We start from the raw sequence: 26016 nt of genomic DNA, 5'->3' as shown, positions 1-26016 counted from the left end.
TGTCTGACAACAGCACTAAATCGGACGCTCAAATTGCAAAAACTCCGATACTACCTGAATGCGGCATGAAACCATGTTTGACTTTTGAACTAGTACTGAAAACTGCTGGAAATCAATGAGATTTAACGAAAGTGAATGGAAAAATACATTTATCTGTTAACATTAAAGTGGTCTGGCAGTATGTGCCTTAAACTCAGCTGTGAAAAGCACCCATTTAGGCTTAATGAATTAGTTAAATACACATTTTGTGTATTTCCATTTTATTTAACTTCAAGCCTGTATTGCTATAGTACCTTACAAATGATTATAGCTTATACTTTATCACATTTATCTTTTGCAGATTAATATTATTTATACAAACAAAGGCTATTACTATAAAGTGTAAGGTAGTTTAAGATCCGCCCTGTTGTAGTTGAATGCAACATTAATGTAAAAATTACACATGGATATTTTAATAATTATAATCACATAAAATGCACTGTGTTATTGTGTAAATGGTTCATTCTGCATAATTGGAGGCCTACATTTGTTTTTAGTACACAAATTATATGTTGATGGTAACACTTTTTTTTACGATTACTTAAGTAAAATGTTGAAAGCCAGGCTTTTATATTTTACAGAGTATTTGTACACAGTGGTATTGCTACTTTTATGTACGTAAGTAGTGAAAAATGATTCCACCATTGCTTAGCTGCATAATGCATGGCAATCGAGAGGGGCGGTGTTAACCAGCAGGGGTCAGGAGGCAACGGTCTTGGTTGAATAACTAAAGAGGACATCTAGGGAGCCTTACAAAACAGCATTTATTTAATCTGTCTAGTGTTGGACCCTTCAGCTGCTTGACCCCTCCTCTGTCGATCTCCAGGTGACATCACACGTTTTTCACAGTTTTACAAACACATGAGTTGTTGCGACTGTCGTGAAGGATTGTAAACAGGTGAACAAAACAGGGAATGGACTGTGCAATCTGTGTCCCTTTCGGCTATTGGGGTCTGCTTACCAGAATACATAATATTGCAGTGAAATAAAGAAATCAATACATTTTATAATTTGTACAGAATTGTTGAAAACATATCCAGGTTATTTTGAGGTTTTGAATTTATTTCATTTGATTAGTGTGAGGAAATCTGGCAAACTGCTTCTTTCAATTAATAGCTGCATAATGTGGAAAGAGGGACCTCACCTACTTACTATTTTGGAGACATAGCAGGCTGGATTCATGTTACCAAAACATCTAAGTTGGTTTAATATGTAAACAGAGGCAAGTATCAAACTTAGCAGCAGTGTTTCAAGTGTAGATTAATAACCTACAAATGTGTGCCCCCTCATCAGTTAGTGACAGAGGTCTCCAGAGATGCATATTTGCCACTTGGGTTTCCATCTTGGAATAAGTGACAGAATTAGACTATTTCTGCTGAGAGATGTTATTAAAAGTAAAACAGATTATATGAAAATCAAATAATAGCTTTTGTTAAAAACAACACAACTGAGACCACCCTGTGACATGATTTCAAACAAATTAAAAGTCGTGCCCAAAACAGACATTAAACAAAATACAGAAGACTTAAAACGTTGAAGGGAAATTGTATTTTTATTTCATATATGTTTGCATTATTTTTTAGTCATGCCTTACAAAAAAGCAAGGTGTAACTGATGATGTCCTTGCATTAGTAAACATTCAATGTCAAACAACATCAAATGTAAACATTTAAACAATGTAACAGTTCTCACACCTTATTCAAATTGGTCAAGTATAAAAAGTGACATTAAAGAAATTAAGAATCTATTTGAGACAACAAAATCTACAGAACACAGAAAATGCGGTGGACTTATTGCTACCTTTCCCCTCTTCTTTTGTTCTTTATACACAGTGTATTGCTTTATTAAGCCAAGTTTAAACATCCATTACATGCTCATTAACATTATGAAGAAGTACATGTGGAATTGTTCTAGGCTTTATACTTAAACACAAAATAAAGGGTTTGTTATTGTAAGGCTCCATAATAAATACATAAATAGCATAATTTAATGAAATATTTTGTCGAAATGAAAGATTCACATTCAACAATGTTTCTTCCCTTTTGCAAAATGTACTTCAGGTGCAATTTAAAGGAAGAAAAGTGAGTGCCTTCAGCTGTAACTTCAGCATATTGTCTTATGAACATCAAAAAAGACATTTATAGGGAACTAGTAGACGGTATCTAATCTATCTCACTCCAAACAGTTATAAAAAAAGACAACAATCCTAACCTCTATATCAATGTCTGCATAGCTTTTTCCAACAAAATACTGGTCCAAAACTTTGAAATACTAAAAACTGCATAAAGACGTCACATACTGTTCTCATATGCAAGTGTTTTGGTTGGGTTAGTGTTTTGGTTTTCAAAGAAGTGGGGAAAAAACCTGATCATAAGACATGAATGCACTTGGAACTTTTATACAAATTCCACTGCATTATATATATATATACACAATTCAGCAAATGAGGACATGAGGTCCAGTGAGTTTACTTTAATTAACATTAAATACTTTTCTGCTGAATAAATATTAAATATTTATATTCAATAGTGCCAAAATTATGATCTCACTTGAATAAAAAATACAGTAATTCTTCATTTCGCTCCGCATATTTGGTGATTTCTTCAGGCTCTTTGGTTAAAGGACTGCCAAGTTAAAACCTGGTTGTGACAAGCATCATAACAGTGCCTTCATCATGGGAGGAGTTGACCTCCCCTTCTTTCCTCCTTAAAGCTAGTTTTCATGGTTTTACTGCATGCGATCTGTCTGGAGCTGCTGAGGTTGGTACTGGCTGAATGCGGCAGCGGCGGCAGCAGCTCCTGGGGTGGCAGCAGTGGCAAGTGGCTGCTGGACAGCATATCCATACCCTGCTGCAGTCATGTAGCTTGTTGGTGCTGGTGAGGCAGCGTAAGGATACTGCTCATAAGCAGCAGCAGCTGCGGCAGCGGTGGCAGCCGCAGAGTACTGGGCATACGCTGCTCCAGTATAGTCAAGGTATGGGGAAGTGGCAGCAGCAGCTGTTGCTGTAGCAGCAGAAGGTTGTACATGAGGTATCATCATGCTGGGTTGGACAAAGGCCTGAGGGTAGACATAGTGCGCAGGGACGCTGTAGGACAAAAAAGAAACGCAGGGTCAAAGTACAGCCAAAGCCAGTCATCTTTCCAACGCTGAAAATCAATTCTTGAAAATATCAAAGCAGGTGCCTCAAAAACATCAATCCAGTCTTCAGAACACAGCAAATCCATTCATTAACAATGAAAACCCTACATAGAAATGTAAAGTTAAAGAAGCAGCAAAACCACAAAGAAACACAAGCGCAGCTTTTAATTTAAGAAAGGCACCTGAATCTGAAACACAGTAAGGCATTAAATGAAGACAGCCCAGCTCGGCACCCATTGTTTCACTGAAACAGAATTTATAACAAAATGCGAGCTCATCTCACAACACCAAAACATATCAGGAAGAGAAGTGGACATTGTTCTGTCCACATAAGGACACACCAACACCACACATACAGGCATGCCCACACATGTTAATAGGTCCTTAAACACAAACAAATAGGGATAGAAGGAAGCTTTTGTATTCTTAAAAGTGCAATAAATTGCAAAGTTGCTACTGAAATAATATGTATCTTAACAAGTGAGGGTTTTATCAGGATCGGCAGAGAAATCAGTTTATTTTAATATTTTAAAAGAGAAAATGGTTTGGGAGTAGATTACATAGTGTTTCCATTGGAAGATAACTGTTCTGTACATAGACCAGGGTATAAATGGATATAAACAAGCCGGGGTATCTGGGTAAATTTGGTCCCACTTTTAACTGTGTGTTAAAGTCACCCTCAGTAAATATATTGAGTAGCAGGTGTGAAACTTTTATATCTTGCCATAGACAAGTGTCCCCTCCCCCTCTTGCAGACACACACCCACACACAAACACACACACGCCAACTTGACTGACAAGGGAGGCTGGAAGCATGCTATTTTTGCTCCCCTTGTCATCTCCAAAGGACAAGCTGATCTCCTTCAGTAACACATGGCAGTGCATTCGCCAACTGCAATGGCCGCGTGCGCCGCTCTACTGCCCCAGTGAATTTTCAGAATTTAAGTTAAAAAAAAAAAAATCAGACTGAAGGTGTCCTGGCAAACAATAGTTAACTGTGTTGTACCTGTGGTACAGTTAAAGAAAATATTAGAATATTTGTATTAAAATGTCACAAATGTAAATACATGTATAATTTCCAATTTCACAATATGGGAACCAACAAACTGTTACCTTTTTTGTGATATGACCTTGTCTTAAAAACAGTTGTAGTGCTAAAAGTGCACAGCTGACTTAAGCTATCTCCAATGAAAGAAAAGTGGGGGAACATTTTGTGGTCCTGCACGCCGAGAGCTAAATAAAGGTGCTTTGTAAATCACCAGGACACATGGGTAATCCCCAGCACATAACCAAAAGGCTATGGGGCACATGGCTCGGCCCACCTGTTGTCCACAGCCGAGTGGCCCTGTCTGTGCCATACATTATTAACAGCACTGCTGAGTGACTCCCATTTTCCATCTGAATTCGAGAGGCCGTGGAGATCACTGTAGCCAACAGCTGCTGCCTAAGAGACCAAGTAAGATCTCTGTCTCCAACGTATAGTGCAGTGAACATGTATATACTTATATACATTTAAATATCAGTTCAATATCTCCTGTGCTTTAATGTGGTGATAACACAATTTGTGTTTGATTTCCCCTGAACATTTTAAATTGATTGTTAAATATAGAAATACAAAAGAAGATATGTTGAGTATCATGTACCTGTAGATGTAAGCTACAAGTGAAAGCAAGGGGTTAATAAAAAAAACCACAGCATCATGAGTAAGGAAACAGAAAAAAAACTCCTGCATGCAAGCCAGTGTGTTTTGTTGTGGGGAATCAATTTTGAAATTAACTGAGTGATCAACAGCCCCCCCTTTTGACAACAAAACACGATCAACTTAATGTTAACGAGAAACTGGGAAAAAAAATAAACCGCAGGCTAAAGCACAAATCAATTATTAAAAAAGGTAGAAGAATGAACACGTTGCAGAGTTACAACTCCCTATCAAAACTCACAAAGTGTGCACAAAAACCTCCTATACCCCCCACCTCCCCCACTGCAAATAGAAATAAGCACACAGTTAAGCTGAACACCACATCATACTGAAAACAAGGCACACACCAATCTATGTACTATGGAAAACCGGGAGAAAAAACATAAGACTTCCATGCATCTAGTCACCATTTCAGTTCGTTTGTGTATGTCAGAGTTTACAGGTAACACTTTAGCGCTCTGCCCAACGCAGACTCAGCTATTCCTCAAATCATCATGTCCCTTCATCAGCTATTTTAACCGTTACCGACCCTGTCAGATCAGAAAGAGATAGACAACGTGAAGTCAAGTCCTGCAGTGGCTTGAGAGAAAAATGTTCACTTCCTTCACAGTCAATGCCAAGCAGAGGAGCACACATCCACACTCACATGTCCTCATTCAGGATTTAAGTTGAGGCAATGATAAATGACACTTTTACAACAGTAAAACACATTAAACAAGACCATACAAGATTTTAAAATGTTTTAACAACACACATTTTGTGAAAAAAAGAAAGAATTTCTGTAGCTTCACATACCCGTAAGGCCTTTGGATGAATGCTGGATGGATCTGAGGCATACCAAATGCAAATCCTAAAATGAAAACAGACACTTTAGTTTATACTGATGAAACTTTTGTAATGTAGTGGAAGTGACGTTGAAGTGTGTTTTGATATTTTGAAAAAATATCAAGAGAAGATAAAACAACCAAGTACATATCAGTCTACAGTGTACTGTTAACGTCCTGTATGTGAGTGTGTAAAGATATTTGGGCTGCTGTCTTTGTATGCCACCTTGATCGTCTTGAAGTTGGGAAATAAAGCTGTGGTCCAGTCCCTCACCTGGCTGTATGACCCTGGGCTTGGCCCCCAGGTAGGCCAGGTTCACATTAGCCTTCCTGCCATCTATTATGGGGTTGGGGTCCTTGCAGGCTCGGTCAGCAGAGGCCCGGTCTGCCATGGTCACCTGAATGAAACAGCACATTTTCCATTGATATCATGGAGATGTATCGCTGCACAGTTAGGTCACAGTGACTAAGAAGTAGCCATGAATTAGGGATCGTTTTTTGTTAAGGTACATTTTTTAGTAGTCAGCTCATACCTGACTAAAGGTGACTTATCTGATACAGTAAGAGTTACAAATGACCTACTTCTCACCTGGCTGTCACAAAGAACAGGAAACAGTCTCTGAGTTGCGGATACTGAATCAATTGACCGACAGTGCACGTGTGCAAGCAACTTTAAAACATGGCAACTCAGAAATAGCGACAGGTTGTTACTTACAAATCCATAACCTCTGGATTTCCCCGTCTGCCGATCGGTGATGACCACAGCTTCCTCGATGTCTCCAAACACCTCGAAATACTTCCTTAGACTTGAATCCGTTGTGTGATAAGGAAGACCTCCCACAAAGATCTTTGTGAACGTGGTGTCTTTCTGTGCCGAGTGCATCATTTTAAGATGTGTGTGTAAGCTTTTTCCTTGAAGTTGTAAGATAAAGTAAAGAGCGTTCAGGTCAGTAGAGGGAAATAGTCTGAAGCCCCCCGGTGATGTGACTGTGGGTCGGGAGAGGAGAGGACACCTGTTAGTTTGCTGCGGGAGGTTTCCCAGTTGTCAGTGTGTGACACAGATACTTAACTCCACCCACAGCCAGACCACTAGTCTGTGCTCTGGCTGCCTACTGGTCCACAGCTGCTAAAACAGTGGCAAGGACGCACTGTGCCAAATAACTTAAGACGCATCTCCCCAATTCTCCTTATAAACTTGGTCCTAATCACGGAGAAAATCATTTTAAGTCAAGTTTGTACAATACTTTTAGACTTTGAAAGTAAAACCATAGAGGAAAGCTATTACATTTGACATTAAAGTTTAACATCTCTTTAATGACCGAATCAGCCCCCTTGAAAAGTTTGACAATGTGCTACAAAGTTTTGTACTCCAACTATTGATTATAGTTCTGCTCGTCCTTGTGTTTTGATGTGTGTAAAGTGGGAGAATGTGGGAAATGTAAAATAAACATAGTGTACAAAATACTGAATGTAGCCTTTGAAATACGTTATTAGTTCAATAAAGTCTACAGCAAAACTAACACAACGTTAATAAAACCATCAAATGCTCCCCAAAAAATCATGATCTCAATGTCTCTCAACTAGTCCAATAGAATACTGTATGTAGTATAATACTGATTTATAGTCTTTTCTTTCTTTGGATTGTTTAAATTCAGGGATTATTAACAAACCAACAAACAAATGTCATAAACCCCTTAGCTACATATTCATAAATAAATAAATTACATACTCACAGCAGCACATGTAGCCTAGATAAGTTTTTCCCACCCAACATACATGAATATTCATTTTTGTATTTTAGCATGTTTTGAAAAACAATCATCAGTTGACCCCATGGGGGCGCTGTTATTACATTAACTCACATTTGACCCCACCGGCTTTATTTTGAGACAGTCGAGGAGGATCATGCTTGGGGCAGTCTACGATTTGCCCCACAGATGCTTGCATCATTTTTAGTGGACAACATGTTTACCTTTAAATCAGTCATACATCTGCCAGTGACACAAGACACCATTTCCTTGCTTTGAGAAGCTAAAAGTGGAACCACCATTAGTGCTGACATCTTATCAAAGAGATTTAAAGAATCACACCCCCCTGTGGTGTTAATGTTGTGTACCGTTCTTGACTAAAGCAACACACCACATTGCATCTTTGGTATATTTTCTTGTTAAACACAACTGATAAGTTAGGATCACTTTGGCTCCATATACAACACATTAGTTTTTCATTTAACAGTAACAGAAACATTCACTGCAGATGTATTCCTTCTTTCAGAAAACTTTAAATATGGACTTATTAAAGTCCCATGAGGGCATAGTGTATTTTTTTTAATGGATTCTCTTAACTGCACTCTCACACCAAACATTACCTCAAATAAAACCTCTGAGCAAGAAAAGTAAAACTAAATCAGATTTGAAATGATCGCATTGAGTGATTATATTATTATGTATTTGAAACATGTTTGTCAGTGAAACAAAGAATGATGAAACATGCAAACACTAGACCAAATGAAGAGTCAACACAGTATACTGATTGTAAATGTTCTATTCTAGAACATTATGTACCAATTAAAACAGTTTGCGATACATTATAAATACAATTCTGTACATTATAATAGTGTAAATACTATGTTCAAATACATTTCTATTTACAACTCCTTTCGAGGGAGAGCAGCTTTGTTCTCTTCTTTAAAGTAAGGTCTTGGGTTTGTTTCATTTACCTGACATTACAGCTTGGATATATAAACTATTTCTAGTCAGTTCCACAGTCCACCAATTCCATAAAAATAAGGTCAGCTCTTCTTAAAACTAAACTATTTTGATACGGTCCATTACCCATTCATCCAATCCTCCATGTGAAAAATAAGCATTATTTAGTACCTTTCTACATGTAGTGTTATATAACAGTCAGTTAACATATAAAATGCAGATAGGCAATCAATTAAAAAGGTCTTCAGTCAGTCAGCGAGGCTGGGTGGCATTTTTAATGCCTCTGGGAATTAGGATATACATACACAGGTTTCAGGTCCATACAGATAGTTTGTTTAAAACTCAGTGAACATATACTAGAGTTCATTGAGCTGTCTGGGGTTTATGTGCCTGCCTTTATGGAAACAGGGCATTAAGGCATCAGTACATCCAGGCCTTGGCTCCCCTGATTAAAGTAATCACACAGGGTTTTCTCAGTCACTTCGGATATAAAATACCTCATCAGTCCGATATGGAAGACAGTCAGCAAACTCTCCAAGAATCCTTTCCAGTGCAAGCTTTCAAACAGCATCATTCTCATGCTGGATGGGGATTATTTCCACCACAGTGTTAACAGTACTTCAACAGGATCATTTAACATGATAACTGCAGTCAGTTTTAGCAGATTAGTCCTCTGTTCAGGGTATGTGGCATTACTCCTACAGATATGGCACTAAGCTTAACTTGGACACATAGTTTTTAGTGTTTGCCTCCACATACACACGTTAAAAAAACAACAACATATTACTTATAACAGCAGATATGGAACCGTAGTTCTTTGGTTACCCCTGACAGATCATATTGATGTAAATATCAATGTTTAACCAGTAGTACATTCTTTATCCTTATAACCCACATAACTCCAATATGAGCATCAGAGAGGATGCATTGTCTGTCTTACAAAAATATCATATATAATGTTTAGAAAAAAACATAAGAAAATGCATGTGGGTAATATTTCCACATGGCCTCCCAGTTAAAAGTGTTTTCTATCAAAATATATCCATGTATGGAAAACTCAGATATGTGCATAGTGAATTTTCAGTGAACAGTATTCTGGATATACCTTCATTAAATGCATTTAGGAAAGCGCATACGTCCACAGACTACATCTCCATAACAAGAAGAAGAGTCAGGCACGTGATCTGATGACCACCCTCAGGTCAATCCTTTCCTCAGTAAAGATGGTCTTTCATTGGGTCCTATCTGATCAGAGTCTGGGGTTCTGTGTCCATGGAGGGCGGCCCTCTGTTGAGACGAGATGGCTTCACAAACACACCGTGACCTGGGGGGCAGCGGAAGTACACCCTGCCCTGGACAGTCCCGTTGTGCTTACCTAAAAGAAGATCAATAAACACAGATATGTAAAATTATTGTAGATCACTTTGAGGCTGACACCTATGAATAGCCAGAATGGGGTGCAACGATATATTAAAAATATAAATATATACTGTATATTATTATTTTGTAAATAATCCAGTGAATAATATATATACTCTTTTGTGCAGTCATTGTCTCTCTCGCCCCCTCCTAAAATAATACACATAATATACTCAATATATGGAGAATGAAAATATGATATGGTGGCAGTCCTAGCCCACAGATGCTTTTTTTCCCCATGGCCTTCGTTGGTTAAACAGCTCCTTCTTTTTATACTTGAGGGTTAGACAAGTCTGATAATATTTGGCCAATACAATTATTTTATCTTTCAGCTAACTTATAACATAGAAAGGTTTTATGAGGATCACTAAAGTTTAGTTACTTGCAAATTGATATGTACTGAGTGGAATGTAAAAAGACCTCTAGGATGACGATAGGATGCCAACATTATTTCTGAACTACCTCAATATGTCAAGCTAAAATTGCCTAATGATATGTATTTGTTGGGCTCTCCAAGCATTTTTTGGTAATTTTTCTGGGCAACTTTTTTAAAGGACTCACCCACTGCCATGTCAAGCTTCACACCAATCCAGATCCCCTTAGCAAACTCCACCCCTCCGACATAATGGACCGTTCCCTTTCTCTTCCCCACCCACACCTGCTCCCCAGGGGCCATCCAGTCAGGGAGCTGAGCTGCAGGGGTGCTCTCATCCCCGCTGGAGTCTCCTGAGGGCTCTGCGCTGCTGGGGTTTGGACTGGGACAGGGACTCCCGTGGGGCAGATCTCCCTGAGCCGGCTCTTCTAGTGGAGGTTCTCCTCCTGCTCGCAGAGGCGGGGCAGAGCACGGGGCAGAGCACGGGGGTGTAGATAAAGGTGAGACTCGGGAAGCTGATGCTGTAGATGGGGCTTTGTCAGGCACAGATACTGGGGCTCTGGCTATACTTACATTGCCAGTATTATTTGGAAATGTGCATGTAGCAGTTGATATGTCTTCAGAAACAAAAGTGTTGATAATACTAGAGACATCAGAGGAGGGTTGACTGTCAGTGTCACATGTTTTTTTATCCAAACCCTCCTGCTCCCATCTCTGTGTGAAATGTGCTAAATCACTATCTCCAATACTGTCATCAGCCCCTTTAAAGTCAGTGAACTCCTGGCTGCTGCTGAGCACACAGTTGTCAGGCAAAGGGAATGTTTGGCGCTTCTCTTTGCAATGAGAATACTGAAAGGTGGGGAGGCGGGATCCTGATCCCCATCTGTTGAGAGAGGAGGCTGTTGGATGTCACCCCCTGCAGAAACACTTTTGGTTTGGGTACAGCCTCTTCCAGAAGGGCAGGCTGGAGGGTCGTTGGGGTCTCTGGAGGTGCCGCTGAGGTGGTCAGAGCTCTCACTGGCACTGAAAGGCATGTCGGACAGCGTAGCGTCGGAGGCACTGTGTGAAAAGTAGCCACTAGTGCAACTGCTGGCTGTGGGGCTTCGAGGAACCTCCCTTTCTCCACTCCCAGCTCCACACCGGCTTCCCTTCAAGTCAGACCGGAATGATAGAAACCCCTCCTGGTTCTCCAGAGCTGCGTTGTAGATCTCAAAGTTTGCAAAGTCCTCCGGGATGTAAGGCTGGAAGCTGCTGTGGTGCTGACGGCTGCGATCGAGATTCAGAGACATGTCCACATCCTCATCCTCAGAGTCCTGCTGATCAAAACAAGAGCAGCAGAACAAAAGACACATCCCACAGGACATGACATTAGCTATAGCCTGTATTGAGCATTAGCATATAAAAAGTGAAAGAGGACAATGAAAAATGGCGTACGATGTGATAATGGAATATGTTTCTAATTTGATGAATAATGTGGAGTTTTCTGTGATTTCTAAACTTTTATATAACTTCTGTTTATCTTTACTTACTATTAGAACTTGTAAAACTAAGTCTAACTGAGATACTTACAGCAGTGATGGTGTGTCACGTTACTGTATCTTGGTGTCTGTGTGTGTTTGTGAGTAAGACTCCTACAGCAACCTTCAAGTGTCCTGGTGTCGGTAGCACTTACAGAAGGAGTGCGAGTGGTGGAGGTGGAGGTGGGGGTGAGGGTGGAAGGCGTGCAGTGGCCCTCGCTGCCTGCCCTGGGCCGGTGCCAGGGGCAGGGAGGGGGGAGCAGTGCAGGGCTGTCCACACATGAGCGCATGCTCTGCAGATGGGTCAAAACAACACTTCATACATACACACACACACAACATGCATGGAGCTGGGCAGTTCAGGTACACAGTTAGTGCCATGCAGTTTGATACTTCACAAAAAACAGTGCTTGAAGTGTCCTGAAAGTGACCGTTGTTCATATCTGTTTCTCTTTCACACAATATTATAGCCAGTAGCAAAGCTGATATGTATGTGCGCCCCTTTAGTCTACTTCAGGCAATGATGAAGATAAATATGCAAAGTTAGTTAAAATGTGGGAGCAGCCACAAACTCAGAACAATCCAATTATCACATACAAAATCAGGCATGAGACATTATAGCATAGCTTTGTCTGATTTAGTGTTGTGGTTCTGCACAATTGAAGTCATGCTCCTGTAAGTCATGCTCTTTCAGTTCAGTGACATAAACACAGTTTATGGTGCCACTATGTCTCTTTTGTCCCAACAGGACATTACATTAGTAAATGTTGTCAATGTCAATGTATTTAGCATGTTGTGTAAATGTATTGGATATGAAATGTGACATGGGAAATGTAAAAATGGGGTTTGGAATGTGGTAACAACATGGGAAACAGAAAGACATGAATTCTCCCCTCTTTAGAAAGAGTGAATTTATCCTCACCTCCTGTCCCAGCAGCGGCCGGGCCTCCAGGACTTTCTTTGCTTTGTTCTCCTCTTTGACAGGAAGCAGGGACTTGAGGAACTTCGGTGGCTGAGGGGAGAGGACTTTGAAGGGGCTGGAGTTGAAAAACGTAGGGCTCTCTGGAACAAAACCTGTATGGGTACAATTTGTGGTAATTTAGATATAACGTAGCAACACAAAAAAACCTGTAGACAGCTGCTGCATAGGTGCTGTTAATGTAGTTTACCTGGATTCTCCTTGCTTTTGATTGGTGTTGTACAAAATGAGCCATCCGGGGGATTGCAGTTGGTGCTGTCCACATGATCACAGTGGTCCTAGAAAAAAATACACGTTATATTGGGAACTATTGTGCCAATGTAAAGATGCAGATAGACCTTTCAACGTCTACAAGCTACGGGGCTCAAGTGGAGACCCCTAGAGTACAAAAGACAGATATTCATGAAAAACATTGAAACGGGACATTTGTATTATCAGAATCAGAATATCTTTATTAGTTCCACAGTTACCTTACCAAAAAGATAATAACAACAAGCAGCATCAGCCTAGAGAAAAGCTATGCAATTTGACGAGCATCAGTCTAACGCCTAAATCAGGATTTTGTGATAAACATGTGACTTACCTTACAGTCTTCATCCTCACAACCGGTCAGGTCTGTTTTACTACATGAAGACTGGAGACCAAGAAACAGAGACAAGTGTTATAAGCGTCAGATTATCTAATAACAATGATTTCTATATAGTTCTGATGGCAGTGCAGTGAGTGATGTATTCATTACATGCTGTACATTTGGTGTGCTGATACTCCTTCTTAGGTGTCTTCCCTTGTTGGTGAGTGCTTCCTTTACTGTGACAGCCTTCAGGGAAAAATACAGACAGGGTTAGGGTAAGGTGCATATTTACATGGCTCTAAATGCGATTGTGTGTGTTTCTCTCTGTCAGTATGCTACTGTGTAAAATACCTGTCGTAGCCTCTCCAGACTAAGGATGTTCTCTACTTCCAGAACTCCCCTTGTGTACTTCTCTATGTAGGTTTCTCCATCCTGAGTCTCCTCGCTGTCACCACGAGCAGCCATAAGGGCCAATGTTTCCCTTTCCTCCGGCTCCTCTGAGGCCTGAAAAGAATAGAAAAGAAGGAAAATATAAAAAGGTCAGATGTAAAGTGGTTATTTGTCTGGAAAGCAGCCAATGCAAGATACTAGGATAACAAAGTTTTACCTTTGGTATGTTGGAAACTATCTCATAAGTCACACCACAGGAAAATAGCGCATTCTTCAGGGACATTCTTCTCTTGAGACTCTGAGTGAAACTCTGTAGAAAAACAAAATTATATTTGATCAACCTCCTCTGCTGTGTGCTGACCCCCCTAAAAAAAAATCTGATCCCACTTGTATTAACCTGTTTGTTGTAGATGTTGACAGCGATCCTCTTGCGGAGCACCAGCTCCATGGAGGCAGGGTGGCTGAGCTGCACCGTGGCTTTGACGATCAGGTAAATGCGTTCGTTAGGAGACGTGATGCGGTTGAGGTGCACAGAGTCATGGATGGAGGAGTCCCAGGAACACACTGCCGACACCTTGGTAAGTAAAATAAATCGTGTTTTAGTATTGCATCTCCAAAATAGTCTACGGTAAATCTATGCCAGTTGGATGTGACTGCACACACAGAGGCACAGAAAGCAGTCATATATCTTTTGGTTTGCAGCAGTTGGCTAATGAGCAGAGAAATCACCATCTCATGACACTCTACACATTAAAGAAGGCAGGGATTACTGTATGGTTAACACTGCTGCTCAACATGAAATACAAACATTTAAGAAATTAGAATGACTTTTCTTTTAAATCTGGTTTCCATGCATGAAGTTGTTCAATTACATGACTGTGTAAATGTAAAATGTTGCACATATTTGTATTAAAAACATATGTTGTCATCAAATGCTCTTGTTTGTGTGCAATTATCTGAGAAAAAAGGAAAATTTAGCATTAAAATCAGCAATCATTCTGAAGAACCTTTGAAAAATCACTTATGCCGAAACATATTAAAAAAAATATATACCAAAAAAGTGGAAAAGGAATTACTTTATGTTTACAAACGATCATTATGCTCTATAAGCATATGATGATATTGTGGCCGACCGATACAGTAGCACAAACTGCAACTGTATTTGTACTTAAATGTGTTTCTCATAGTTCCCCTTTTGTCCACAGGGGGGCAGTAAAGTCAAACAGTATTTTACCTCCTCATCGCTGTGCCTGATGATGGGCAGATAGAAGAACTGGCTCCCATGCTCCTTGGGCAGGATAGAGTTAACGCCTGCCGCATGTGGGCCAGTCAGCTGCTCATTCACCATCAGATTATCAGCTGTTAGCATGAAAGACAGTTAGTGTTCATACAGGCCTGACATAAACCTGTGCAACATCCGTTCATATAAAGAACGTGACTGCTTTACCATTTAAATCCAGAAAGAGTACAGGGATGTGCGCTTCCACTCCTGCTGGTGGGGTCCTACAAGGAATTGAATATAAGATTAGGATGGAAAAAGCTGAGTCCTGCAAATGAAGTGAGTATGCGTGGGCCTGGGAGTGTGTTTGTGTACCAGTCTGCAGGAGCTCCAGGGATGCCACTGCCAGGAGCAGGTACCAGCACTGCGTTCCTCTCTTCAGTCAGGCCAACCCACTGCTCCACAAGCCTTGCCTCACGCTCAATATCCTCTTCTGACTTCTCTGGATACAAGAATGAGAAGAAAGGTTTCATCACAAAACACGGACAAAGTGCAGCCACTCTAAAGTCTCTTCATCAAGTAGTAGCTGTAACACAGGGCCTAAGACTTACCTTGTTTGTTGATGATCTTCTTGATTTGTTCATCTAGGTATTCCCGACGCTTGATCAGGGCCTCTGACCAGCGCTCTCGAACACAGTTGAGATCTTCCTCCTGGAAACAGGCAGAGACTAGAATCAGTGCCAGCTGGCCCAGCAAGGCAGAAGCTCTGCTGCAGGGCGCAGTGCAGTGTTAACAGGGCAAGATGAGGGTTGGATTTTCTCAAAGGGAGTAACGAAACTGCTCCTTAATACACTCGCTGGCCAAGCCAAGTGAAAGCTAATTTAAGAATGTGCTTTTTTATGCTGAATTATGGTGGTCGAATAAATAAAAAAATGTAAGTAAAACACCCTTTTAACCCCTTTGCAAATCACACACATGCATCAACACACACACACATCATCACACATCATCACATGAAGCCACAGCCACCCAAAGTCCCACTGTCAGTACAGCAGATCACTCTGTGAGGGTAACACAATGTCAAAAGTTACTCACAGCCTTCAAAGGCCTTATTACGCTTCTGACATCAGCACATTTCCACCATGCAAAGTAATGTAAATCATGCAGCCATGCAATGCCCACGTGATTCAGTGAGGCTCATTTTTTTTTCTGCAGTGACAAGCAAACAGCAGCATTAGTCTGCAGCAACCTGAGGGGGGAGGGCGAGAGAGAGCGGGGCAGGATCCCTGGCAGACAGGCTGCCGGCTGGGAGCTCAGCCATGGGTGGAACTGTATTTTGCACAGAGGGCTGCCAAAGAATGGTTGGTGTGAATGATAATTACAGCATCAGAAATGGTCCACATGTGCAGCTGCTTTTTAATGAAGCACTCATTTGGTTGGCACAGCCCTCTGCCTCCTGCCTCACATGCCCTCAGCAACAGGCCTAGTTGCAAACACATGATAAGGGTGGTTTCCTGCATGCTGCACAGTGAGCTAAAGGGGGAGCAGCAGCAGGGGGAGACTGAGAGGGTACCTGATAACTATCCATATCGTCTTCCTCCTCTCTCTGGCAGGAGAGAACACACTCAGTCAAATTTGGGGAACCAGAAAAAATACCCTAACATGACAGCTTGACAGTCACTGCTCATGTAACCTTTTAAGATGAATGTGAAAAAGAAAGTATCAAATGATTGCTTTCTTTCTACATCAGAGCACAACAGTGCATGCAAACAGAACAAATAGGGCACTAATGAGTTAGTACATTCCTTAGTCTTCTTTAGACTCACTGCCAGCTACCATGAACCAGTCATGGCATGAAACCAGAGATGGATACTTTGGCTAAATATCTATAATGTTGTATATCACTGGCATGAAACGAGCATACTGTTCCCAAAAAGCAGAATCAATTACACACATACATCATCCTGTTTTTATTGACATAATTACTTCACAGTCTAAGTTGCATGCGAGTATAGCAAAAATGTGTATTTGTGTTTCACAGACCTGGTAGCTGTCCAGTGGTCTCTGAAGTTTGGTGCAGCGAGCTGACACACAGCCGATAGACACAGACAGCAGAGCCTCCACCAGCAGAGGCAGGGTGCCCGAGTTTTGGATCGGCTTCACACACACCTGCAGCCTCCTGGAGTGACCCTGCGTAGACAAACCCCCATATTTCAACATCAGATTGCTTTACTACATGTAAACAACTGTTTATAAGTACATGATTAGTTATGACACTCTTAAACGAATACTTCAAAGCCGAAATAACCATTAGTACATCAATTACCAATTTGAACAGTTTCTTGCATTCACAATGAAGAAAAGTCATCAAAACTACTACAAAACATCTGTTTACAAACTGAAGCCTACGTTGTGCAGTGTAATCCACAACTACATTTTCCAGTATTTGTACGATCACTACTTCCCCAAAAATATAAAGTGTGCTTATATAAGCAGGAGACTGTTACTGAAGTTTTAGCAAAAACTCATATGTTTGGTGAGTAATTGCCAGGATCCATAAGATTAAATGCAAATGTTTTGATAGAATTTAGCTGTTGTTTAACGCAACCATCATTTGCTTTGATTCATCAAGACTTTTTTCCGGTTTTATGTTCTTCGTTCAGTGGCAACATTTTCGTTTTCTTCAATAATTCAAGGTAACATGCAGGAGGAATTTATATAACGGAATGATCAATTTGGGGGTGAAGTATTTTGGGAACCCAGTCTGAACTAAAGGGAGACTTGCTCACAGTGTTTATCTGACCTGTCGGAGTTGGAAGACTCCCCCTGTGCTGATATCTTTTCCTGGATGCAGCTCCACAGATGAGTACTCCCCCAGCTCATTCAGCTCCTGGATGGATATCACCAGCTCGATCCTGCGAGACACCTCACTCCACCTAAAACATGCAACACTCAAGATCAGTATGTGTCAGCTTATGTCAGTGTGTGTGAGTGTGAGCACAACACGTTATACATGTACCTGTCTCGGAGTGTCTGGGTCTTAGCTTCCAGTGCATCTAACTCCCACAGCGAAACTCCGTTCCCGGCACAGCGGTGACCCCACACTTCTATGGCCAAAGCTCCATCTGATATAAACTCTAAAAACTCATCTGTCACGTGCACAACGTAGTCCTGCACAGACAGAAGGTTTTTAGTGGAATTGTGTTTAAGTAAATGTAAAATTAAGAGCAACATTTCAAGGTAAGAATTACTGCCACTCCTTTTTATTTACCTTGCAGTGGTCAAACTGGACAATAAACTGGGCCTCTGGGCTTCGAGGGGAAGGACTGTCTGGACTGACCATGGGAGGAGCCACAGTGGGCTCACCGTGCTCCCAGAAGGTGTACTGACAGAAGACGAAGTTGGACAGGTTGAGCGGCAGACCTGTGGCCTCTCTGATCCGCACCTGCAGCAAAAGGAAAGTAGATGTTGTGCTGTTGTACTCCACAACCCTTGTACAACACCCAAACATCCATCTTTGTTAAGATCCAGTGACTCATGGCCTTTACCCTGCAGGTGAGCCTCTTAGCCATATGGACGATCTCCCCGTTGGTGTCCATCACCTCATAGCAGCTACTCTCGCTGGAGTTCTCTGACGAGTCGTCTCCCCCTGACAGGCGCTCTGGTACAGCTCCACTCACCCGCATCAGCTCAATATGCAACCTGCCTGCTACCTGTACACACAAGGCAAGGGGCACATTATCTCACCAAATAAATAGAATTTCCCGAAATGTACAAGCTTGTAATCCTTTTATATGGAAAAGCAGCAGCATGAATCGTTTCGGACTGTATGAAGCTGTATCTGTTGGTGCACCTTACCTCTCCCTGCTGGCTGATGATGGGGACTGCATATTGAAGTCTGACATCATGAAAAAGGCACTCTAGGAAAATATTGGCCACTCCTATCAGGTTGTGGTTCTCTTGTGCCTCATAGAATGGGTCACAGTATTTACTGTTTGCCTTGTTATACTGAAATAAAACAGAGAGAGAAACACCTTAAAACAGCAGTTCATGTTTTTCTACCTTGTAGGTTATGTGCTCTTTCAGTGCCATTCTAGTCTTTTCCCGTTTCCAACCATGTGTTGCTTACCAGCTCTTCTGTGCCTTCCCTCCAGTCCCCGTAGTGGTCTCTCATATCGACCAGCTTGTTTTCCAGCTTCTCAATGGTCCACACCTGGGTCCCCTTCCCCTTTCTCCGCACCTGAATGGCCGGCTCGCTCACTATAGCTCCACGCTATATAAAAACAGATTTAGAATATTTTTATTTTTCAGCAGATATTCTTACTTTAAATTGATAACATCTGTACCATGACACACCATCTCTTTTAATGAAGTGATGTGGTGTTTGTGTGTGACTGCAGGGGGGTTCAGAGGTCTGACCTTGCGGTTGGCGCTGAGGTTGGCCGCAGGAATCTGAAGGGTGACCTGATAGTCCGTCAGTTTGCTCATCTCCTCTGCCAAAAAGTTGGCTTCTCGCACCAAGGTGTTGGCTTTCACAACCTGCTCCCTGAGTCGGGAGAGACTCTGACGAAAAAGCTCATCCCTGACACACACACACACACACACACACACACACACACACACACACACACACACACACACACACACACACACACACACACACACACACACACACACACACACACACACACACACACACACACACACACACACACACACACACACACACACACACATCATGAGGATAAAGATCACCAAACATTATAACTATGGACATAATAGATAGCACACCATCCTTGTTTACAGGACCAGCTAGTGCAAAACACGAGTTGATTAGGAAGCCACTAATTACTGAATTTGGACTTGAAAAACATGTGATATTCAAGTTTAACAAAAATTCTCATCTCAGAATAAGCTACCAAACCATAGCGGTTACCAGAATATAGAGGAAACATCAGCAAGCGATGAGTCATGTCAGAGGATATTTGCTAAAGCCACCTAGCCACCACATTGATTATCAGCTCACTGCCACAATGGTGAGCAGAAGGGCCTGGTTGGTCTCAGTATAGAACACAGTCATGAGGCTAAATCCAGTGTGCTGATATGTTGTAAGTGTGTGTAAAGAAGGTTTTGGTACGGTAGTGTCGGTTGATGTCTTGGGACACATTACATCATTCCTTCAATGTACCTATTTTCAAATTAGTGGTACATCTCAGGATTTTTACAAGAAGGTGTCTAAAAACTTAATTTCATTCCTTATAGGTGAGGAGGAATTTTATAGCAGAACGTATGTACATTTAATAATCTGGATAATGTTAATGGTTTATACAACTGCCAAATGTTTAAAAAATATCTCATCTCGATAGTCCTGAGACAGTCCTCCCTGCAGTGTGCAGAGAGGGTGTGTGAGAGCATTTCACTAACCGTTCCTCTGTCCACAGTCGCAGTTTGCCGTGCGGTGTGTGTGTCGGGAATGTAAGGCGCTCACTGCTGCTGCGGTGGTGTTGTTGTTGATTTTTTTCAGGAGACAGCTGTTGCCGTAGCGTCTCCAGCTCTCGTTCGTACATCACCCTCTGCTCTTCAAGCGCCGTCCGCTTCTCCTCTATGTACTGCTTCTCCAGAACCTGGACCACATTCTGCATGGGGTCTACACACAGAAGAAACCACCTGTTTCAGAATCCAGTACACAAGTCTTCATTTTTGTCCTCAAGACAAGCTAAACTGCAACCATAACATCTGATAACAAATAGAGTTATTACATTAAAAATAATTAATGCATGCTAATCAATGTTAACACTTTGCTTATGCAACATAAATAACTAAAGGTGTTATTATTCTTTAGTAGCTGGAACAAGCTAAAGGTTCAGAAACCTATATACGTCATATAGCCGTGTCCTGAACGAATATTAATCAATTAACTATCCTAATCTTACCATTGTTCCCCAGAGTCTTCATTATGACCTCCATCTGGGCAAACTCATAGCTATAGTCCTGCTCAGAGGAGGCCTCGCTGGCGGTCTCCACATCTGCCTCGATGAAGCTCTCTCTCGGGGAAGCTCTATCCAACTCCTTTAAACGGTCCCGCCGCTTTCGGTTAGGCAGATTAATCCTACAGAACAACAGGACTTCCATTCAGTGACTAATTCATTCCATTACTCTCCACACATTTGACTGTGGCCATACTACGACATGTCTCATACCTGAAGAAGTGATTGTTGCCCCATAAGATCCGATCTCCATGCCACAGGTGCACCAAAGAATCAATCATTGTTCCGTTAACACAGGTCCTGTGGAAAACAGAGAAACGTCAGATTATTATTATATTATTTTAAATGAGAACTGATTGAGAAATCCTTTTGCAGTAGGGGGGGCGCTTGGCTCTGATATCAAAGCAAGGAGCTCAGATCATAGATTCCTTTACAGTGAGGTCATGTGAAACACTGCAGTCCTGTCATCCATGAAGTAGAGGGACAACAGAGATTCAGAGAGATAGGGAGAGTATATTGAAGGTAGCTGTACAGTAGCTCACCTGGCATTCCCAATGGGCGAGAGGGTGACATCACCGTCCGGGCAAAGCTCCAGGAAACAGTGCTCCGACAGGATACCGATACCGAAGAGCTGGATGTCCTGAGACGTGTCTGCGCCCACATGCGTGTGCTCCTACACACAGGTGGAGGACAGATAAAAAAAATTATAATAATGACACATCTGAAAATAACATAACCTACTAAATGTGTTTCTTTGAACCAATTTGCACAAGAGTTTTGTCATTTGCACCAAAACTGTAGCAAATTAAAGATAAGAACACTAGCAAAACAAGGCCTAAGTGAAAAAACTTGTGTCTTTCTCATTGCAGTGTGGGCGTTGCTAAACAAACATCCCGGCTTCTAGAGGATGTCTAATTCTGCAGTGGACTAACCCATTTCACATTACCATAGTCATTCCACACTGATATGCCAGGCTGGCCGGCAGAACCCAGACAAAGGCCTGTTGTTCTGTTCGCCGCACAGGCTGCTTCCTCACATGCCTCTGCTGCTACAGGTCCAACTGTAGCCAGTCGGTTGTCAGACCGTAATACCATGCAGTAATACCATGATTGATAGTGACTAAATGTTTGCTATGACAACTAATCCCTAAAATGAGACTGTTATAAAAAGAACTTCCTGGCTTCTGTACAGACTTCTGCCATTACGAGGTGTTTTGGATTTGTGCATTTTTTCTAACAATTATATACAAAAACGTAAGCATTTGCCATGAAAAACATGGCGACATGACGCAAAGATATTCCAATCATTCATGGCGTTCAGACATACAATTGTCTACAAATCTTTACGCTTTACAACAATGTTTTAATTTTATTAGTGCCAATAAAAAAGATCTGCATTTTGGGGTTTAAGTTGAAACTAAAGGGGTTTGAACCACATACATTAAAAACAGACCAGTACGTATACACTAAAAATCCTCATGGTGTCTGACCACCCGGGACTTTGTCATCCCAAAAATATGTATAAATCTTAATGTTAGGCACCAGGGGGACAATGGTAGTGAGTGCTGAGCAGTCTCTGCGGCCGTGTACCTTCAGGTAGTAGACCAGTAGCTCATTGAGGGCAGGATCTGCATTCAGGTTGACCAGGAAACACTTGTCTTCCCCCACTTTAATCCCTGATGTTTCCAGGGAGATGCCCATGCTCTCCAGCTGCTTTTGACGCTCCTAAACAAAAATAATAACGGTGTAACTACACGTATAAATATGAATTAGAATGGTGGTTTTGCAGTCCTAATGTGAGTGATGTGCATACAGTGGCAATCTCCTCTGTCTTTCTTAGTTTCTCCTCCCAGGTGACAGTCATCTCCTGAATGAGTTTCTCAGACTCGTGCAGTTTCTCCTTCAGTTCAGGGGCCTTCAGTGACTAATGATAGAAATGGGAGAAAGAGAAAATCAGCATCAGTGCTATCTGGTCTGATTTATGACATGACCGGCATACATTTATATAATTTGTGAGCCTCTGTGGTTCAACTGCCCCCTTGCTCACCTCGGCCTGAGAGAGTTGAACTTTGAGCTTCTCCACCTCTTCCCTGAGCTCTCTGATGATACGAGCGTTAGGGTCTTCGTTCACAACGGCATGGTTGACGATTCTCTTAGCTCTGTCGGCATAGCGTAGTGTGGACAGCGTCTCCTCATAGTTATCGGCTGCTGGACTCACAGTGGCTATCATGGCTGTCTTGCTGTTTCCGCCTAGGTTATCCTGAAGACAACACAGCATGTGAGGAAGATGTAGCTGCTAAATTATTCCTTTCAGTCTAGATACAAAGAGGGCTAAGGACAAATGCACAAGAGCAGAGAAAGAAAATAACTGACGGAATTTACTGTACAGTAATAATACAATTTGAAGATACTTGTACTTAATGAGGATATTTTGACTTGATTCTACCTTATCCTTATACTACAGTAAACCTCTGAGGAAATAATAGTACTTTTTACTCAACTACATCTTTTTGGCATCTGAAGTTACTAGTTATTTTTTTTAATTAAGATTTAACATCAACCTACGATTTTTCAGTGCATTAATTGTTAGGTATTTTTACAAGTTTATTTAAATTAATAGACTTTCAAATTATGTTTTCACTTGCAGGATATAATTACTATTTTATAGAGTGAAGGCTATGAATAATTTTTCTACCACTGTCTTTCAGTCACATTTAAGCACACCTAGAACAACCACACAACATTACAACAACCAAAACAGAAGAAACTATAAAAATGTGTAATTTGTGGGTCGAACCTTCAGTAGCCAAGTGAGGACGGAGTCTCTGTATGGCACAAACTTGGCCTTCCCCTTTCCTGCAGACTGATCAGCCAGAGCAGAAATCACACAGCCTAACGTGGTGAGGGACCTGGAAACCCACACAAAAACATCAGCGTTAACTTGTCAACTGGACATCATACATTTTTATGTTGTTCATAAAAAAAAAAATAGACCCACTTGTTAATATTGCTGCCCTCTTTGAGTCTCTCTCCAGCAGCTCCAGTCTTGGACACTCGCTCACTTCCTGCCAGGTCGACAAGACTCAGCTTGCTCACTTTCTCTCCTGAATTCTATTGACCATCATAACAAACAGTCAAATCCACGATAAACCCAATGGAGGTAATTAGTTTTTAGTAAAAATTGTAAAAGGAGGTGAAAATCAAGAAAAGACTGACCCCAGACTTTAGATCAAAAAGTGTTTGTGTGACAATAATACTGAAGACGCCATGTGATCGACTGCTCTCCTCGTTCATGTTGGTGGCTGCAACTGTGCGGGATTTGTTCCCCTCTGACATTAACACCTCAATGTCCTATAAGAGATCGAGGTCATAAAAGAAAATATGTGTTAGGAAAGCAATAAAAAACAATCTGAAACACTTGTTTTGACTAGATTTTTGGTAAAGCTTGCATGATGATCATAATGACAACAGTAACGTCAGCTGATATTCACATATGGCTGTGTGCTATGATGTAGCCCGGGTACAAAAGGCAGTGAGCCAAGGCTGTGGGAAAACCACGTCAGTAATATCAGGCAGACAAAAAGGAACAGGGTGGAGACGTTTAAACTTAATTAAGGACGACCTTTCCAAGGATTTGCATGTAAACCACCCAAAAGTCATGACTACATCTAATTTCGGGAAATCTCTGCTCTTGGAAGGATATGAAAAGAACGCAAAATCCAAACATAAATCAGCAGCTTGAAAACTGAGCAGATGATTTACAGGGATTTCTGCTGGATGCTATGAATCATGTTAATGTGAAATATGAGGCATGTGGTCAGTGATACTGGGCGGATTCAGCTTCGCCTCTGGTCACAGTGTGTTGGCAGAAAGGTGAAAGACACACCTCAAAATTGGTCACAGCCAGCTGAGACAAGCCATCCACATAAGGACCCAGGACTTTGTGTTCCCGGACTTTAAGGGAATGTCGGCCCCTTCAAAAATAGGGAAAGCAATGCAATTAGTATAAAAGAGAGGAATATCATTTCTAATAAGAACATTTAAGTAAAAGGAATAAGAAACAGTGTTTTATAATGCACCCTTCAGCACATTTACAGTATGTAACACTGCTTATCACATATGGCAGCTCAACAAATCTTTGGAGAAGCTAAAATGATCTCCTCTGACCTTGAGTCCTTGATCAGAATGAATACAAACTTGTGTATCAAGTACAACAGTAACTTTCTGGGAAATTAGAAACAGCCTCATATTTGTATCTGGTAACAATGGGGTTTCTGAATAACTTCAATACATATCTCATATGTATGCCACCATATCTCAGTTGCATTTGTTACAACTTGTGGAAATGGAATGGCTCGCATGTGATTGCAATATTGAAACAATTAGCTCTTCATCAACATGCACTACAACGGCAATAAAATGTTAATGGGAGTGTGATGCCAAGATGACTCATGAAAGAAATCATTGATGTAAAGGTTTATGAATTGTAAGGCTGGCTAAGAACCACAAAAAAGGGTTAATCAGTATCTTCACAATCTCACTTATCCTCGTTCTAAATCCATTTTGGTCACAATTATTTAAAAACATATAACATATTAAAAGAAGACAAATGGCAATGGCTTAATACCTTTTTTTAAACAGCTTAGACAATATTACTTAACAGGAGTAAATATTGTATTGGTCTTGCACCTTTTCCAGCTGTTGATTAGGCACTCTAATGTTTTTTCAGGGCAATAGGATGTGTCCGCACTACATATTTCCCTCATAATAAAATACATGTGCTGAGTGTAAGTAGTTGTTTCTTTGATGGTGCAGGGGTGTACATTGAAAGTCATCTTCAACTGGCTGCGTACAAGGGGTTTAGGATAAAAGCTATAGATCTCTAAGAGTCACTGCTCCTTGCTTCCACTGTAGTTATCTACCGCCCAATGCAGCAAAAAGGAGGATCAAACACAGGAAGAACAAGAAAGTGAGAGGCGTGTTGTATTAGCGAGAGGAAGCTGCACTTGTAATGGCTTTGGCTGCATATTCAGACATCTGCAGCACACAGAGCGCTCCACTGTAGTGCCTCTGTAGGGATCGGCCCACAGGCCGCTCTGAGCGCTCTCCTGCTCCCAGCTCCACTAACAGATGTCCCTGAAACACACACTTTCA

The 26016-nt window shown here is 41.3% G+C and overlaps 2 protein-coding genes across 3 annotated transcripts in view; both read right to left on the bottom strand.

The window, feature by feature from the left end:
• Window positions 1–1572: 1572 nt before the first annotated feature.
• rbm24b (RNA binding motif protein 24b) lies at window positions 1573–6774 on the bottom strand. Of its 2 annotated transcripts, none has more exons than XM_063879392.1 (4): window positions 6416–6774; window positions 5927–6098; window positions 5672–5726; window positions 1573–3124 (listed from the first exon to the last, which is right to left on the bottom strand). In XM_063879392.1, exons 1-4 carry the CDS (start codon window positions 6584–6586, stop codon window positions 2767–2769), a joined length of 756 nt encoding a protein of 251 aa, XP_063735462.1. In that variant the 5' UTR covers window positions 6587–6774; the 3' UTR covers window positions 1573–2766. The 2 variants fall into 2 exon arrangements, with proteins under 2 accessions (XP_063735462.1, XP_063735463.1); XM_063879393.1 differs by having other exon boundaries at window positions 5975–6098; window positions 6416–6771.
• Window positions 6775–8228: 1454 nt separating this feature from the next.
• The window catches only part of kif13a (kinesin family member 13A), a 32040-nt gene continuing 14252 nt past the window's right edge, over window positions 8229–26016 (bottom strand). Inside the window, 35 exon segments of the mRNA XM_063879391.1 lie at window positions 8229–9783; window positions 10389–11045; window positions 11048–11516; window positions 11873–12010; window positions 12640–12791; window positions 12887–12974; window positions 13280–13330; window positions 13445–13513; window positions 13619–13771; window positions 13875–13967; window positions 14055–14231; window positions 14892–15016; window positions 15105–15160; window positions 15252–15378; window positions 15488–15587; window positions 16450–16482; window positions 16920–17066; window positions 17680–17812; window positions 17896–18047; window positions 18148–18321; window positions 18425–18589; window positions 18735–18884; window positions 19006–19149; window positions 19296–19458; window positions 20301–20523; window positions 20810–20985; window positions 21077–21163; window positions 21406–21536; window positions 22453–22587; window positions 22676–22786; window positions 22910–23122; window positions 23660–23771; window positions 23861–23973; window positions 24079–24213; window positions 24749–24836. Coding sequence (XP_063735461.1) covers window positions 9650–9783; window positions 10389–11045; window positions 11048–11516; window positions 11873–12010; window positions 12640–12791; window positions 12887–12974; window positions 13280–13330; window positions 13445–13513; window positions 13619–13771; window positions 13875–13967; window positions 14055–14231; window positions 14892–15016; window positions 15105–15160; window positions 15252–15378; window positions 15488–15587; window positions 16450–16482; window positions 16920–17066; window positions 17680–17812; window positions 17896–18047; window positions 18148–18321; window positions 18425–18589; window positions 18735–18884; window positions 19006–19149; window positions 19296–19458; window positions 20301–20523; window positions 20810–20985; window positions 21077–21163; window positions 21406–21536; window positions 22453–22587; window positions 22676–22786; window positions 22910–23122; window positions 23660–23771; window positions 23861–23973; window positions 24079–24213; window positions 24749–24836 — 5374 coding nt within the window. The 3' untranslated portion in view covers window positions 8229–9649.

This window comes from Eleginops maclovinus, chromosome 3 (assembly GCF_036324505.1).
Source record: "Eleginops maclovinus isolate JMC-PN-2008 ecotype Puerto Natales chromosome 3, JC_Emac_rtc_rv5, whole genome shotgun sequence".
Classification (NCBI taxonomy): Eukaryota; Metazoa; Chordata; class Actinopteri; order Perciformes; family Eleginopidae; genus Eleginops; species Eleginops maclovinus.
The sequence above is the reverse complement of the archived record's forward strand: the minus strand, read 5'-3'. Positions and strand labels throughout refer to the sequence as shown.

What these genes read in the sequence shown, in the direction of transcription:
- rbm24b (XM_063879392.1), bottom strand. Translation starts at nt 6,586, where the DNA reads ATGATGCACTCGGCACAGAAAGACACCACGTTCACAAAGATCTTTGTG. An exon ending in CCAACTTCAAGACGATCAAG is followed by an intron (nt 5,727 to 5,926) that starts GTGGCATACAAA and finishes TTTTCATTTTAG; the next exon opens with GATTTGCATTTGGTATGCCT. An exon ending in TTCATCCAAAGGCCTTACGG is followed by an intron (nt 3,125 to 5,671) that starts GTATGTGAAGCT and finishes TTTGTCCTACAG; the next exon opens with CGTCCCTGCGCACTATGTCT.